The following is a 16,338-nucleotide window of genomic DNA, read 5'->3' as shown; positions in this document are numbered from 1 at the left end:
CCAGAGTTCAACAGCTATTTTTGTTAATTTAGCATCCAAATTGCTTTGTTGAAATAGAAAAGCAGCTGGTTTGTTGTGCCCTGTGGTTGATAAGTAGTTGAAATCCCCCTCCCTGGGCCCACATGCACCATCTCTCCTGTGTCTCCTGCACTGCATCTCCCTCTCAGCTTTCCTTCTGTCTCAATTAAGAAACAAGTGTGCTAGCACTTTTTAGCTGCTTGGGTGGTATGTTCCTGTATTATTGGAACGGCATAGAGTAACAGTAAATATACACATGCTTGCACTCCGATCTGAATGCCATCTAGCACCTCATTGGGGCTAATCCTGACTTTGCCAGCTCTTATAGTGCTCCATCCCAAGCACCTAAAAGTGTTAAGGGAAGTGGATTGCCCAGTTGGCTGGGAGTTTACCTCCAAAAGTGTCTGGAAGAAATCACAAACTGGCATCAAGTATTAAGCAGCACCTGTCTGGTGGCTAATGTTAACACCATTCCCACCAAGGACATTCCTTCTCCTATACCCTCCTACTCTCTTCTCGTCAACTTTCCCTCTTTATAATTATTCCATATATATCCATTCATCTCTCCTGTGCCCTTTTATCTACTCCTCTCTTCTCTTCTCCTGTCATCTCCTTTCCTTTCCTCATCTGCTCTCTCCTCATTCACCAGGATCATTCTTCTTATCCCTTCTCCTTTCTCCTCTTGTCTCCATTGCTAATCATTCCTCTCCTCTCCCTCTCCCTCTCCTCCCCTCTCCTCTCTCCCCTTCCCTCCCCTGTCTCCTGTGAGGTTCTCATAATCCAGACTTCCGTATCTAAGCAGACCAGGTGTGAGAGGGCAGACACTTGCTCTCTCTGGTTTTGGGATAAGCTTCCCAGATGTCAGTCCTAATTTGAACCTAAACCTCCCTTCCTTCCTATCATTTCATTATCTCTCCCTTAGCCCAAACACCAGACAGTATGCAAACAGAAAGTATAATATGTATTCTCCCTCTCTCTTCTACTTCCCTGCCTTTTTTTCTAGATACTTATCATTTGTCTTCAGTTGTTGGCACATTCTCATGTTTCTTGCCTGCCTACTTCTTTACCTCATTTGACCTCCTTCTTTCGTCTTCTTTCATCATCCTCCTCCTCTCTCTCTCTCCCTCTCTCTCTGTCTTTTTCTATTTTCCCGCTCCACCCTCATCTCCTTCCGAATTTTAGCAGAAGGAGGGGTAGATGATGAGGAATGGAGTGGGAGAGAGAGAGAAGTTAGGGAAAGAGAACAGCTCTTCTCTTTCTAAGTTCAACTGGGACAGTTTCATTCATTTGAGTTATTGTGTGCCCTACACACACACACACACACACACACACACACACACACACACTCCGATTCACTGCCTCTCTGGTAGAACATAACCACATACTTGGTGCAGTTCCCTCTACTAAACATACACAATGGCTTCCATGTTCACCACTTAACACACTGGCATGCATATAGTTAATAGTAATGTAAATATAGTATTGTATATGTAAATAACATATACTATGCTATATTCAGAGCATCTTACAGTACCATGAAAGTATACATTTTGAACATGAGTGGCCCCAGGAGCAGTCTAACCCTGGCAGATTTAGTGCCATTTCCTATCCATTGATGAATTAAAGTGGCCTTTCTGATGTGAATCCAGCAGGCCAATCTAATTTGAACAGACAGACTCACATTGAAGTAATTAGAGGCACTTTGGAGCCAACAGTTGTAACTTAGTGTTTAGCCAGAAGGCTGCATTGTGTTGTGTAACCTGCACCATCTTTTAATTAGCAAAAGCTGAGTAAGGGTTTTTCATCTTTGAGGGGGAGAATATGAGTAATAATGTCCCGAGAGAGAGAGAGTGGGCTTTAACTTTGCCTGAGCCAGCCTGTCCCCAACACACACACACACACACGCACATACATACACAAATAGGCCCGCATTAGAGCATTCAAATGTTACAATTGTGTAGGGTTGGGTGACTTTGCCATCGGTTGCAATTTTGTCACAATTTGCCTTCTCAGTGAGATCGTGGACATTGTGATATTTTAAAGCAGCGTACAACCCACGCATAATTGCTATTCATAGCTCCTTCTATAGCTGTTAACATTCACTGTTTTCACTCAGTTTTTCTCATCAAGTCACTGCATAACCTTCCCACTAACCTGGGGTGCATTTCCCAAAAGCATAAAAGCAAAGAACCATCGTTAGCAAAAATACTGTTCCTCAAAACTTGTTGGATGAACGTGTGCAACCACCAAGTTGGGTAGATGCAAGTCTCACTTACCTAGACTCTCCACACTTCATTTCCGCTGTACCAGCACAGAAGAATGGTTGAGCAGAACCCATTTTTGACCTTGGATAGTGCAAAAATCAGTTGGGGTTGTTTGATTATTAAGCAACCAGGCACTATCATCAGGGGCGGTGCTGAGCCCATAGTGATGGTGCCCTTACAAAATAGCGTTGGGGGCAAGTGTTTGCGCTGCAGGCTTTTTAATTTTTGTACGTAAGTGAGTGTGCGTTGGATTTTTTTCTTTTTGGATAATCCTGCATGTGTACCCCGTTTTCCAACAAGCACCTCTCTATTGTTAAGTCCACAAATCAAAGCAGCGTTCCTCTCTTTTTGGATTATAAATATGAATGCATTCATGAACCTTATAAGATTGCATATTGATTTTTTTTCTTTTTCTTTTTGGTGTTTTGTTTGGCGATATTGAGTGATAAAAGTATTTTTTGCACCGTTTTCTTGTTGGCATACTCTTTCTTAAAGGTTGCAAATGAAATACTGCACCATTTCAGTAACTCGCAGCCAAGCCTTAGAAACAAAATGAAAAATATCATATTGTGAATTGTGAAAGTATCTGAAAATATTGTGATGTAATATTTTGTCCATATTGCCCATCCTTCCTCTGCAGTGTACATAAGCAGAGGGTCAGAACGCAGGGAAACCCTGGGAGCATGTAGTGGTCCAGTCCAGAGATGGACTCATTGGCTGTTGCATAAATCAAAACCTGTGACATTCTTGTTACAGATGGCCTCTGTACTTACCTAGCCACCCTCCTGCATCACCTGCATCCCCTTAAATAGACGGGCTCCTCTATTGATTGTCCACAGATGCACAGAGACATCAGGCAGTTGGGAATTCATTTAACGTTCCTGATGTCAAAGACAGACGCTCTGATTGGTTCCATCAATCAATAATGTTTGTTTTTGTTGGTTTTTTTTCTAAGCTTGTTAATCAGAGAAGGCCCAGGGTGCAAATGTGTCTGTTTGCGATTAACATGGCGCTCCACTGACCTTTTTGCTCCCTGTCTCTTTGTTTGCATCTCTCTCTTTCTATCTCTGTGTCTCTAGATGCAAGAAGCCCTTTCTGTTCTGTCTGACCCCGCCCCTCCCCAGATGCCCTCTGCATCACCTGCGCACCCTCAGGATCAAAGGCCCCCCGTGGAGAACCAAGGAGCCTACAGAGGCAGGGAGGCCCCATCCTCCTCTGTCTCCTCATCCTCCCACGCTACCTCCAGAGCATCAGACAGAGACAGGAACAAAGGGAGGGACAAAGAGAAAAAGAAGAAGAAACATAAGAGGAGGTCCAGGTCAAGGTCCAGGTCAAAGAACAGACACTCCCTTCCCAGTGCCTACAGGAGGGCCCGCAGGTCCAGGTAGGACACTATGGACACAGCCGTGCACACACAACTGCTGGACGTAAACTGATACCATATAATATAGTCACCCTGTCTCTAATGATATTGCAGAGATTTCTCTGGATTTTGCCACTGGCACTGGAGCCACCATAGAGAAAATGTAGCGCTGCTGTGAAAAACAGTTGCAAAATACAGTGCTCTAGAGCACAGTATTTTCACTAGTATGATGCCCTCAGGCTTTAGTAAAAATTTAACACTGGATCCAACAATATTCACTTCACTTTTTTTGTGATCAAATGTTTTTTATTCAAGGATTTAACCAAAGAACATACAGTCATTGGACATAGTCACAAGAAGACTAACCCTCCACCCCCCAATATAAACTCACCCACCCACAACCCACCCCAGGACCCATAGGACTATAAGTGTACAATCATTGGACAATCAAGGACAAGCACAACAAATAGAGATCAAATACATAGTGGAAAACAAACAAACAAATAACAACAACAAAAGCTAGTAATAATGATGAAAAATAATGATGATTAAAGGAGTTGCAAGAGATTCTTCAATGCTTCAACTGCTGTGAATTCAACACTGATATACCGTCTGACTAGAGCAGGTGCTATTTTAACACTAATAACGTCCCGGTATTTCATGTTTATGAATGAAACAACACCCTACCGTGACAGTATCTGCCCCTAACGTCACGCTAAACCTGCCAGTAAGTTTTATGAGTGACCCCCTTTGTGTGTAGGCTGTGTACAGCTAGAAACCTTCCTTAACCTTAGAAATCAACTTATTAATTTCATAGACCCACAAAACCGGGTCCGACTGTGAAAGTGAGAAAGATGAGACATCTCCCACATGGCCATGGCATTCAATTTCAAATTAAGCCTTACATATTACATTTTTGAATTAATTTATTCAACAAATTCAATTATTGATTTCAACAGTTCAATATGAGAATGATCAAATTTCTGCAATTCAAATTTAATCACTGGTAGCAATAACTTCTGTCCTTAGTATTCAGTGTACCATACCTGGAGCACTACCACCTCGCAACTCGAGGATTTGATATGCAGCATATAGCTATCAACTCCCTAGAGGACTCGTGGATTTAAATTGAGAATGAGGCAGCAAAACCAAATTATTTGTTTATGTGACTATTTTCCAAAAAATCATGTATACTGATAATTTGATGATGAATACACAATCAAAACATGGAAGGAAAAAAGGAAGAATGTAGAGATCACAGAAAATAAAGACACTGTACTGTTGACTTGGATACTTGGATAAGCCCATTAAATGGCCATCATGGGAAGATAAGAGAATACAACACTCAAAAGAGTAGTAGTAATAGTAAACAACATGCCCAAGTGGAAGCACTTTATTAGCTTCATTTTAATTTGCCACCTGTGGGTTATCTCCCTCCCTATACATTCAGTCTCTTTCTCTCTCTTTTTCTTTTCCTCTTGGAAATCCAAGCCAATTTATCATTATCAGGGACTGGAGTTGGCTGTAATTGTGGCAGCTTTTTATGATCCTTAAATTTCTAAATACAGAATAATTTCAACCATGGGTTTTTAATCACTGACAGTATGTATGGAGCTTTTTTCCTATCTTTAATCAAGAGCGTGGTCTTTCAATTTGAGAGCATGATTTATTGATTTCACGTTCAGATTTTGTAATGCTTTCCCTCAAACCCTGTCCTCGCACTCAAATATCTCCTGCTTGCGCTTAGATTTGCTCTGCTTCTGCTCAAACTGTATGCTTGCACTCAGATATAATGTTGCTTGCACACAGATTTCCTGCGCTCCAGCTTCAGCCCTTCTCCTCGCACTCAGGCTGCTTCTGTGCGCTCGTGAAACGTCTGCTCTCGGATTTCTGCTCTGCTCTCGGATTTTTGCTCTGCTCTCGGATTTTTTGTGCAACAACCCTGTCAAAATTCCCCAACCAATAGAATGCCAGGTGTAGTGTTGACCAATGAAATGATCCCTGCCTCGTTGCGGGTGCGTTCGCTTTACTTCTTAGAGCGTCCCGTACGGGCGGTTACTGTTTAACCGGGTTCATCCACTCCCGCCCTCCGGGGCTTTATTAAATACGACTTTTGGAATAAAAGGACAGTTAATGTATATACCAGCGCCTGTACTTTTTCGTTTACTATAATAGCTACATAAAATAGTAGCCGTATAGCACACCGGCCTCCCGTCGGTGTGCTAGAGGGGAAAACGACGTCACCTTCATGACTCAGGAGCGGGAGTCTCGCGGATCACTGGCCAATATGGAACGCCAAAGTCAAGGACCTCAAGTAAGTTTTTTATTTTAATGGTGCTATTACTTCCTTCAAATTGAATTGGTTAAGTCATATTTGCGGCATAAGAATACATCCATGATAATATGCTTGGCTTTCAAGTGTTGTACGTTATGGTAACATTGTTGCTAGGCAACTAACAACAAAATGGACGCCGCCGTGTTTCATTTTTTTCCTGTATTTTAGTGTTTAGGAATGGGAAAAGTACCAACAGCAAAAGTAACCAGCTAACACATTAAGACAGTAGAAAACAAAAGTAAATTCAATGAGCAACTACATTTTAAAAACGCAGTTGGTGTGTTGTGTATATATCCTTCTCTTCAAATGATGTTTACCGTTGCTGTGTCAAAGTCTGCTCTATCGGAAAGGTTTCACATATTGGAAATACGGTAAACACGTCCCCACTTGCAGGTATCATATTCATATCTGTAACATATCTACAATTAAATCTACTTTTTGCTGTTGGTACTTTTCCCATTCCTAAACACTAAAATACAGGAAAAAAAGAAACACGGCGGCGTCCATTTTGTTGTTAGTTGCCTAGCAACAATGTTCCCATAACGTACAACACTTGAAAGCCAAGCATATTATCATGGATGTATTCTTGTGCCGCAAATATGACTTAACCAATTCAATTTGAAGGAAGTAATAGCACCATTAAAATAAAAAACTTACTTGAGGTCCTTGACTTTGGCGGTCCATATTGGCCAGTGATCCGCGAGACTCCCGCTCCTGAGTCATGAAGGTGACGTCGTTTTCCCCTCTAGCACACCGACGGGAGGCCGGTGTGCTATACGGCTACTATTTTATGTAGCTATTATAGTAAACGAAAAAGTACAGGCGCTGGTATATACATTAACTGTCCTTTTATTCCAAAAGTCGTATTTAATAAAGCCCCGGAGGGCGGGAGTGGATGAACCCGGTTAAACAGTAACCGCCCGTACGGGACGCTCTAAGAAGTAAAGCGAACGCACCCGCAACGAGGCAGGGATCATTTCATTGGTCAACACTACACCTGGCATTCTATTGGTTGGGGAATTTTGACAGGGTTGTTGCACAAAAAATCCGAGAGCAGAGCAAAAATCCGAGAGCAGAGCAGAAATCCGAGAGCAGACGTTTCACGAGCGCACAGAAGCAGCCTGAGTGCGAGGAGAAGGGCTGAAGCTGGAGCGCAGGAAATCTGTGTGCAAGCAACATTATATCTGAGTGCAAGCATACAGTTTGAGCAGAAGCAGAGCAAATCTAAGCGCAAGCAGGAGATATTTGAGTGCGAGGACAGGGTTTGAGGGAAAGCATTACAAAATCTGAACGTGAAATCAATAAATCATGCTCTCAAATTGAAAGACCACGCTCTTGATTAAAGATAGGAAAAAAGCTCCATAAGTATGTGAACTAAAGGCCAGAAATTGAGAGGAGAGAAGAGAGGGGGGGAAGAGTCTGCCAGATTTTGTTGAGCCCGCCAGGTGACATCAGAAAAATATATTTTAATGAGTGGCCACGATTGAGTAAAAAGTGTGCACTAGTTACTAAATCTTTTGAACAATTTAGGTAAAGCTTGGGCACGAATTGGGTAAAGCGTGGGCACAATATATGTAAAGCGTGGCCGCACATTATAGCCTACAACTGTGCAGGTTTCAGTGAAGCACGTTCTCAACACAACAGGGGATAATACAAATATTATTGAGCGCTCTCAGGTCCACATACTCTCCGCAGAGATTGAGCCCATTTTTCACGAGGCGAATCAAGTGTCTCCTGCTCAGTTTGATTCCATGCCTAACGGAAAGTGACTCCAATATTTTGTGATAGTTCAGTCCTAGCAGGGCCACAGCCAGAACAAAGTGAGTGAGGTCCCAAGATCCCAAACCTTGGGGGAGGAAGTTATGAGATTGGTTTGGATAAAAATACATTTTTCTGTTTTAATTTACCTGGTGTTTGTGTGTCAGTGTGACAAGTGTGTGTGTCTGTGTGTGTGTGTGTGTGTGTGTGTGTGTGTGTCTGTGAGTGTGTGTCTGTGTGTGCATGTATCAGTTGACAGTCTTGTCGCTCTCCAAGGTTGTCAGTGTCTACAATATCTCTCCATAGCAGCCAAAGTGAATTCAAATGTCGACTATATTAACATTGGGGATCTCCAGGAGACTGAAATGTTGGGATTATTAACATACACATGAAAACACATGGAAATTTTTGAAATCACTGTATGTTATTTATTCTGCATAGATGAATACAAACACATATCCCGAGTGGCTAATACATAGGCCAATTAGTCCAAATGAACAACTAGAATAGCCTGTAAAATATACTGTAGTAAGGTACAGTAGACTATAGTTCCTACTTCTGAGGCTCAGTGCGTTGCAGTGGGAAATCGACCTCAGCCCAAAAGTAACGTTTAATCGACACATCAGTAAAATGCTTATTAATGACATCCAAAAGTTCATGCAGTAGCTTACAGTAGTAGTATGAAAGGTAAACCTTAAATGCATAACTTTTTCAACATGAAATCAAAGTGTTTGCAATGTTGTATTTGTCAGATAGGTTTTGGATGATTATATATTGAACAACACTTATGATTTTTTTTATTTTTGCTGTTAAGACTTAAGGCTGCTGTTACCATCTTCCTCACTTTCACAGTTGGACAGTTGATATCTAATTTTTTTTTTTTGTTGTTGTTTTTTTAGCTTTTTCCAATATATAAGCATACAGAAAAATACCAAAAACAGAACACATAGACAACCCACTCCCACCCCAACACAAACGCACTAACAAACAAAAAGATTACAGATCAAGTATATAACATGGATGACTGTTAATTGTCTATGCATGCCAGATTAGTCCATGTCAACAGCGTCCATAGCTGCCAGAATAGAATCTCACCAGATCCAAAACTGTCCTGAAGTCAGAGGATACCATACACAATCAAGGTCAGGGGATCACAGTGAATGTGCAATGATAAATAAAAAAAAAAAGCAAAGAAGTAGATTAGATTGAGCTAAACAAATTAAATATACAATGGAGCATACTCATCAGGACACATACACGTCAACACATGCACACAGCCCACACATCAAACACCTCGCCCCCTAATATGCTCAACGAAGCGTCCACAGACCTTCAGAAACCTTTGAGTAAGAGTTAGACGTGGAGTACCCGATCTCCTCTAAATATAAACAGGAAACCATGTCATTAAGCCACTTCTTGAAGCAAGGAGGGGAGGTTGATTTCCACTCTCTCAAAATAACCCTTTTAGCTATAAACCATGTCAAACATGAGAGTCTTTTGGGTCTTGTATGGTAGCTCAAAGGCACTCTCAGAGCATCCCATTATGGCAAGAACACAGATTTGCTTCCCAATTATTAGATTAAACCATTAAAATATTTCCTCCCAAAACTTATGCAATTTGGGGCACGACCAAAAAAGGTGAGTTAAAAGTCCCATTTCCATAGTTGCACTTGTCACTGTCGCTGAGATAGAGGAGTAAATCCTATTCAGCTTGGTCTTTGGAAAGTGTATGCAATGCACAACCTTGAACCGTATGATCTGGAGCCTAGCGCAGGTTGATATCTGTTAAGGAAGGTTTCTAACTGTACACAGCCTACACACAAAGTCTTGTGAAAGAAACTCATCGCCCTTGTGAGTGTGGCGCGTCACTGTGCACAGGCACATACGAACTAAACCAGGAGACCAGAGGGGAGCTGCCGATTGGGGGGCGGCCACACCCCTCACATCCCTACGCCCAACGTCTATGCTTGACTTTGCCCCGTCTCTCTCCAACTGTGTTGCGCTCTTGGCCTCAGCTTACCCCCCCAGTGGTGTCGATGACGTCCTTCTGTGTGTTTACCCAACCTAAGGCTCATTTGGGCCCCATCATAACGGCCATATCCTCCTCAACCTCAAAGTACTTCTAAGTGTCTGTGTTTGGGTGCGTGCGTGCTTCGTACACGACTATGACTGCATCCAGCTATTCATGTGCGTGCCTTTGCCTCTGGGTGCACATTTCCTTGATGACATTTTTACATCGAGAGGAATTTGATTGAGTTTTTGTTACTTAGTAAGCACAGGGGCCGTTTGGTGATGTTATTGCCCTTGGTGGGGTGATGTGGATAGGCTGAATCAGCTTCATAATGGCGGCACTGATTCTAAAGCTCCAGCACCCCGGGGGGTTACAGAAAAGACAGAGGGAGAGGTGTGGAAAAGCGAGGCGGGTGGGTGGAAGAGGAGGTAAAAGAGTGAGAGGAATGGGTGAAAGAAAGAAAGAGGTAGGGGGTGAGAGAGGAAAAGAAACGTAGAAAGAAGGCCTGAGAAAGATGGAATGATTGAAAGAAGCATAAACACAAAAGGTTAAGGAGAGGAAGAGATTAAAGGTAGAGATTAGGCTGCTCTGTGTGTGCCGTTCATCTGTCAGGCTAAGGTGAACAATATCGACCAGACAGCTTTGTGCTGCCACCACAGAGCCAGACTGACATTAACTCAGTAGGCCTCTCCTTTCTGCCTTTGTTTTTAAAGAGGGATGCCAGCCTATTCTACCTCTTGGTATTTCATTTTGAAAATGACCTGCATGGTCTGCATATTGCTAGCCAGTGGGAGGAAATGAAACTTGCCCTGCTCTTTATTTTAAACAAATCTGAGCAGTGAATTATGTCCTCATCTCAACCATGAATATTTAATATTGTACTCGTTCAGGGTAGTTTGGGAAAAGACATGTTTACACATTGATAGCCTATGTGATATAATGGTTATTAAAATAATCCAAGTAATGATGATGTGAATTTCTGTGCTATGGCCAAGCTGCACAGCATCTATTTTTTCAACTAGCCTACTGCAAATTGGGCCACATTCAGGTCTCTAAATAGTCTGTTGGAACTAGGCCACTCTCAAAGAGGTCTCCAGCTAGCCTTTTGGTACTAAGCCACTTGTAAATTGAGCTCTGGGTTGGCTCCCATAGATTAATAGGGGTGTGTGTGTGTGTGTGTGTGTGTGTGTGTGTGTGTGTGTGTGTGTGCGCACGTGTGTTAGGTCCCTTCTATAGTCCTGATCAGCCACACTAGCTGTCATCTGCTGCCTGCCTGCGCACCTCTCACATTTAGGAAAAATGGAAAAATACTGCACATTTCACCCTTTGTTTTATTTCTCTCTTGCATACTTTCTCTTCCTCTCTCTTTTTAATTCTTTCAATTTCAAATTGTCTCATCTCTATTGTCTCTCTCTGTTACCCTGTACCTTTTTTTCTCTACTTTTTGTATCATCTTTTCCTCCATCCTCTGTCTTCTCTTATTTCATGGCCCCATAATCCTCGCTGTTGCTTCTTCTCCTTGACTCCGTCTTAATTTCCGTCCCTCCCTCTCTCTCTGCTCCTGCCTGGCCAGGTCACGTTCTCGTTCCCCAGGGAGACGGGACAGGAGGGGCCCCTCATCCGAGAAGAGACGTGAGGAGAGAGAGAGGGAGCGCTATCGTCCTGGCAGCAGCAGCTCAGGCCAGCCTAGGGGGCGCTCCAAATCCAGGTAACCCAAGCCAAGTGTCACGACACTGTGGTCGAAAGGAGGATCATGGGTCTCCACATACAGTTATGCTCCCAGTTTACCTCTGAGAACATGATTACACCTGTCAGGGCAGAGCATGGCACTAACACTGCCGGGATTAGAGGGATTTTCCGTGCCTATATATTTCCATATTATATTTCCTAAGAATATAATCTTTAAGGTAGCTGTAGCCTAATGTTAGAGACTTGGGCTTGTGTCCAAACGGTCAGTGGTTTGAATCCACAGGAGGGCCATGGAAGATCTAGGTGGGGAAAGAGAATGAGTAATGCTCTCTCCTCCCTCCACAACTACTGTCAATATGCCCATAAGCAAGACGCTTAAAGTAATCCCCAAATGGTCACTGGTGGAAGTTGCATTGAGCAGCTTCCCGATGCATGAATTTAAAGCAGGGCAGAGCTAAAATACATATACAGTGCCTTCAGAAAGCGTTCAACCCTCTTGACTTTTTGTGCATTTTGTGGTGTTACAGCCTGAATTCGAAATGGATTAACTCCTTCGATACTCATTCTCAGCACTGCTCAGAGCTACACACTACCACTGCTCCCACAGTTACAACCTACACACATAAGCGAAAAGTAATTTCTTGTAGACATTTGGCCCTGCAAATACCCAGCGACACTGCTCATGTCAGTACAACAACATCAGACATGTGTATTCCCCAGCAAACAATGTATTAGGGCCTAGTTTTTAAACATTGACATCTATGTAATCATATGTAGTACATGTGTAGAGCTATATGTCTAATCAGTGGAAGCCTTTCTCTTGTCTTTGTCTCCCAGGTCCCCTCCTGAGAAGAGGAAGAGCTCCTTGTCATCCTCAGGGCAGATGCAGACTGCATACTCCTCCCTCTCCCCCTCCTCCTCACCCAGCAGAGCTTTCTCCCCTTCAGCTAGCCCCGCCTCCAGCCTGGCCCACTCCAGGTAACGCGCCACAAGCCTGTCAATCAATCAGCTGACCAGTCAGATCACTTTCCTAAGTTTAACTGATGTGTTTTGTCTCTAAAGAAACAAAAAAAGACCATTGGAAAGGCTTAGGTTTAGGGATGACGGATGAGAGGATTTATACAATTTACTCTCCATTAACTTTTGAATCTGTAGACTGTTTTGAGGTCTTAGAGCCATTAGAGTGTTCCCTCCGAAGCTTTAAAGCTTTGGTCTCTGCTCTATTGCACGGAATCAGTAATACATAGCCTCACTAACACAAACTGACACACTCATTCACACATGCGCACTCACTAACACACCACCTTGATTAATTTTATCAGTACATGAGTGTGATGTAAAAGGCACACAATGCAAGGGGTTGTTTAGGTAGTTGAGACATTGCAATGGTGGCAACAGTTGTGTGAATCTTTCATTTGGCGATAAATAAAATCAACTTTGCAAGTTCACAGAGCATTGTCTGGATTGTCAAGTTGTAAGTTGAGAAGTGACGATTAAGGAAATACAGTTGGGCCTGTTGTTTATGGTGGAGACACAGGGCATTCACATACACACGGCTGGGTGTGAATTACTCGAGACTTGTAGCAATGGTTCACTGTTCACGACCGTGTGTTTTCACAAACACAGCCGGCAGACTAAATTACTTCTAGCATCTTTTATTAAAGACGGCGCAGGGGAGGAAAATGGACACAGATGTTTCCACCCTAGGCCTTCCTCGGTGTGTCATGATGTCTTGGCGTGGCAAGGCAGCAGGTGGTAATTGAAGCAATTAGGCAACAGTGGTGGTTAGGCAGCAGTAGGCTATATGCATAGTGACATAGGTAGTTATATCACAGTAGATGATGAACACAATAATATAAAAATGTGCAATGTGTATTCTCTTACAGTCATATGAATTAATACACAATGTTCTGGTTTTCTGAATACAATACTGTTCTGTACAGATTATTCAGGCCTCTAGATCAGTAAGCACTGACATCAATTTACATTCATCCAGAGTCTAGGTTAAAATCAAGAGGTGATCGATCTTCTGCTGTGAGGCCCCTAGGCTCTGGAACAGCCTTCCACATAGTATTAGGTCTGCTGATTCAGTCCCCGTTGTTAAATCACGCCTTTAAAACCCATTTTTATAAAATTGCTTTCCCCAGTGATTGATAGCGGTGCTCCTTACATGTTAGTGCTCTGTCCAGTTTTTGCCATTGTGTTTTTATGTTTTATTCCTGTTTTGCATTTTATACTTGTGTTATTATTATTATGTTTTTGTATTTTATTCTTGTTCTTGCATTTTATGTTTCTGTTTTTGCCACTGTGCTTTTGGATTTTATCTTTCTTTTTTCTGGGAAGCACTTTGTGCTCTATGCTTGAAAGGTGCTATACAAATAAAATTATTATTATTATTATTATTATTGTTGTTAAGGAACACTGTTTAAAGACGCAGCTGATCACTGATTTCCTAAATATGCTATTGTTCCTTACACTGAATCCACTTAATTTCTATATAGACCATACTAAGAAACACAATTAAGAGGTATTCAAAATGTACAAATCATTCAGACATCTACATCCATATGCACTGTCATCAATATAAATTGTTAAGCAATATCATTCAAAGATGTAAGCTTATCTGATGTCATCTGGTTGTTGATTTCCTTTGAAAAATATTTCTACAAAAGAAAGAAAAACAGTTAAAAACATCAAATACAAGGGCGCTCAGGTGGTGCAGCAGGAAAACACTATTATCCAGAATATCAGTGTCATAATATTTGAATATTTGGACCCTTAACCGCATACTGCTTCTATATGATCATTATTGTCAATACGTGTGTTGTGTGCTCATCATACTCTGTTGCCAGGATGCATATCTGGTTTTGGTATTTCCTCATTCTTGATGTTATGCATCCTTTATGTGGGTTTGACTTGACCAACAAAACATCATCAGGTGAGAGTCCTGACTGGCACCCAAGATACTAAATAACAGTCAAACCGTTACAGTTTGTAGGAGGACATTCCATTTAGTTGGTAAATCCAGTAGAGGCCTACTTCTTGTTGCAGTACTTAATCTAGATCTCCACGTCTATGTGGGCTACTACTTTTACCAAATTCAAGCAAATGTTTAGCAACTGGTGAGGTGATGTCTTGGCAGCGTATCAGCTCTGCGTGTTCCCCATTAGGAGTTTTAAGTTGGCGTAATGTTTCCCCCAAATAGATTATTGAACAAGGATATTTTTTGCTGTGTCTTGCAAGTGATGCAAGACTTGATGTCAAATCTTCTATTTGTGCAGGGACAGACAAAGTGGTTGCTTGTAACTAAGGTACCGCATGCAGCACAATTTCTGCAAGGGGAAGCAACCTTTAATGAATGCTTGTTTTTCTCTAATAACATCCGACCTCACCCGTGTATCGGCCAGATTGCGGCCTCTCATGCATAAAAAGAGGCGGGTCTTGAAAAGCAGATTTCAGGGACATGTCAGACGATAGGATATGACAATAAACTTATGGATGTTACACTCTCACTAGTTTCATTATATCTGAGAATGTAGTTAACAGAGAATAGTTTTGTCTTTTGTTGGCTGTATGGAGTAATTGGTCTCTATCTAGTCAGAGAGACAATTATGAGGGTCGCCACAGGAGCAGAATTGTTCTAGGAGGAGATTGGCTTGTTTATCAGATTCTTCTCCAGTATCACAAATTCTGCCTAGCCCATGTAGCTGGTTCGCCGGTAAACTATGCTTGAGTGGAAGGGGATGGTTACTTTCGGCTTGTAGTATAGTATGTTTAGGTATGAATTACTTCCTACAAGTGATGGACCCAGATCAGCATACCATAATATTCTTGGGTTTGTGTGTGGTTTAATACCCACAGAAACATTCACATATACCAACATACTCAATAATAAACATAAATACATACTTACATATACACTAGAACACTCACTAATACACAGGAACTCAGCCACACATACACACAGGGCTTAAAGACCTCTGGCCAGGTGCCGGATCAACTATTTTTGACAAAAAAAAAAAAAAACTCACTCCATGTGGGTTTTTGTTTTTGATGTGTTTTATCCAATCATATTCAGCGAAGCAAAGCAATATTTTACATTTACCAACGGAATGCGAGCAAGTTTTTTTTTCATCCAATAATAAGCAGCAAGCTACTTTCTATCACAATGTAGCACCGATTCCGTGGTGTAGCACAGCTGAAATATGGAAACGAAGTTTATGAAAGCTGGTGAAGATACATGCGTCACTGAGACAGGAGTAAAAAACAAACGGCGATAGGTATGGATTGAATAAACGGGTGGAGACGGGAAACCGTTTGACACTTGGTGCGACAAATTAAGGGAACCAGGTGTTTGTTCTGCTGGTGTGCTCAACCAGCAGAAAGAACGTGCTCTTTCCACTTGAGGTAAATCCCAGACACAACGCCGCTATGCGCGCACTCCGATATCTGACCACACCGGGAGCGACAGTTACAGCTGCCGCTCCAGCAGCAATGACAGACCTGAACGTGATCTGTCTTTCACAATTTACAATCGTCATTCAGCATAAAAATGTGGCATTGCTTTGGCTGTTCTCTACAGAGCTCCCCAGGGGTCACCTGGTAAGAAAAAAATAATTGATGTGGAAATCACCGATTGGTAAACCGCGCACGGCTCCATGCGCACGGAATAGTAAACCGTGCGCATGGATTAGTAAACTGTGCCCTCGAATTAGTAATCAGTGCACACGGAGTCCTAAACCATGCCCGCGGGTTAGTCGTCTGTGCGCATGGTTTACTAATCCGTGAGCACGGTTTAGGAGTAAATTGTAAGAAAACCGTGCCCACTGATTTCCGCATCATTTTTTTTTTGTACCAGGTGACCCCTGGGGGGCTCCACAGTTCTCCTTATTGCACTAGG

General features: G+C 42.3%; 1 protein-coding gene across 3 annotated transcripts in view; it reads left to right on the top strand.

Moving 5' to 3' along the window:
* The window catches only part of sfswap (splicing factor SWAP), a 115,787-nt gene that overhangs the window by 83,906 nt on the left and 15,543 nt on the right, over nucleotides 1-16,338 (top strand). For all 3 annotated transcript variants that reach the window (XM_071914674.2, XM_071914677.2, XM_071914676.2), the window contains 3 exons: nucleotides 3,362-3,666; nucleotides 11,323-11,457; nucleotides 12,276-12,416. In XM_071914674.2, coding sequence (XP_071770775.1) covers nucleotides 3,362-3,666; nucleotides 11,323-11,457; nucleotides 12,276-12,416 — 581 coding nt within the window. The remainder of the gene's footprint in view (nucleotides 1-3,361; nucleotides 3,667-11,322; nucleotides 11,458-12,275; nucleotides 12,417-16,338) is intronic.

This window comes from Centroberyx gerrardi, chromosome 2, assembly GCF_048128805.1.
Source record: "Centroberyx gerrardi isolate f3 chromosome 2, fCenGer3.hap1.cur.20231027, whole genome shotgun sequence".
NCBI classification, from domain to species: domain Eukaryota; kingdom Metazoa; phylum Chordata; class Actinopteri; order Beryciformes; family Berycidae; genus Centroberyx; species Centroberyx gerrardi.
This window is presented reverse-complemented; position numbering and strand designations above follow the sequence as displayed.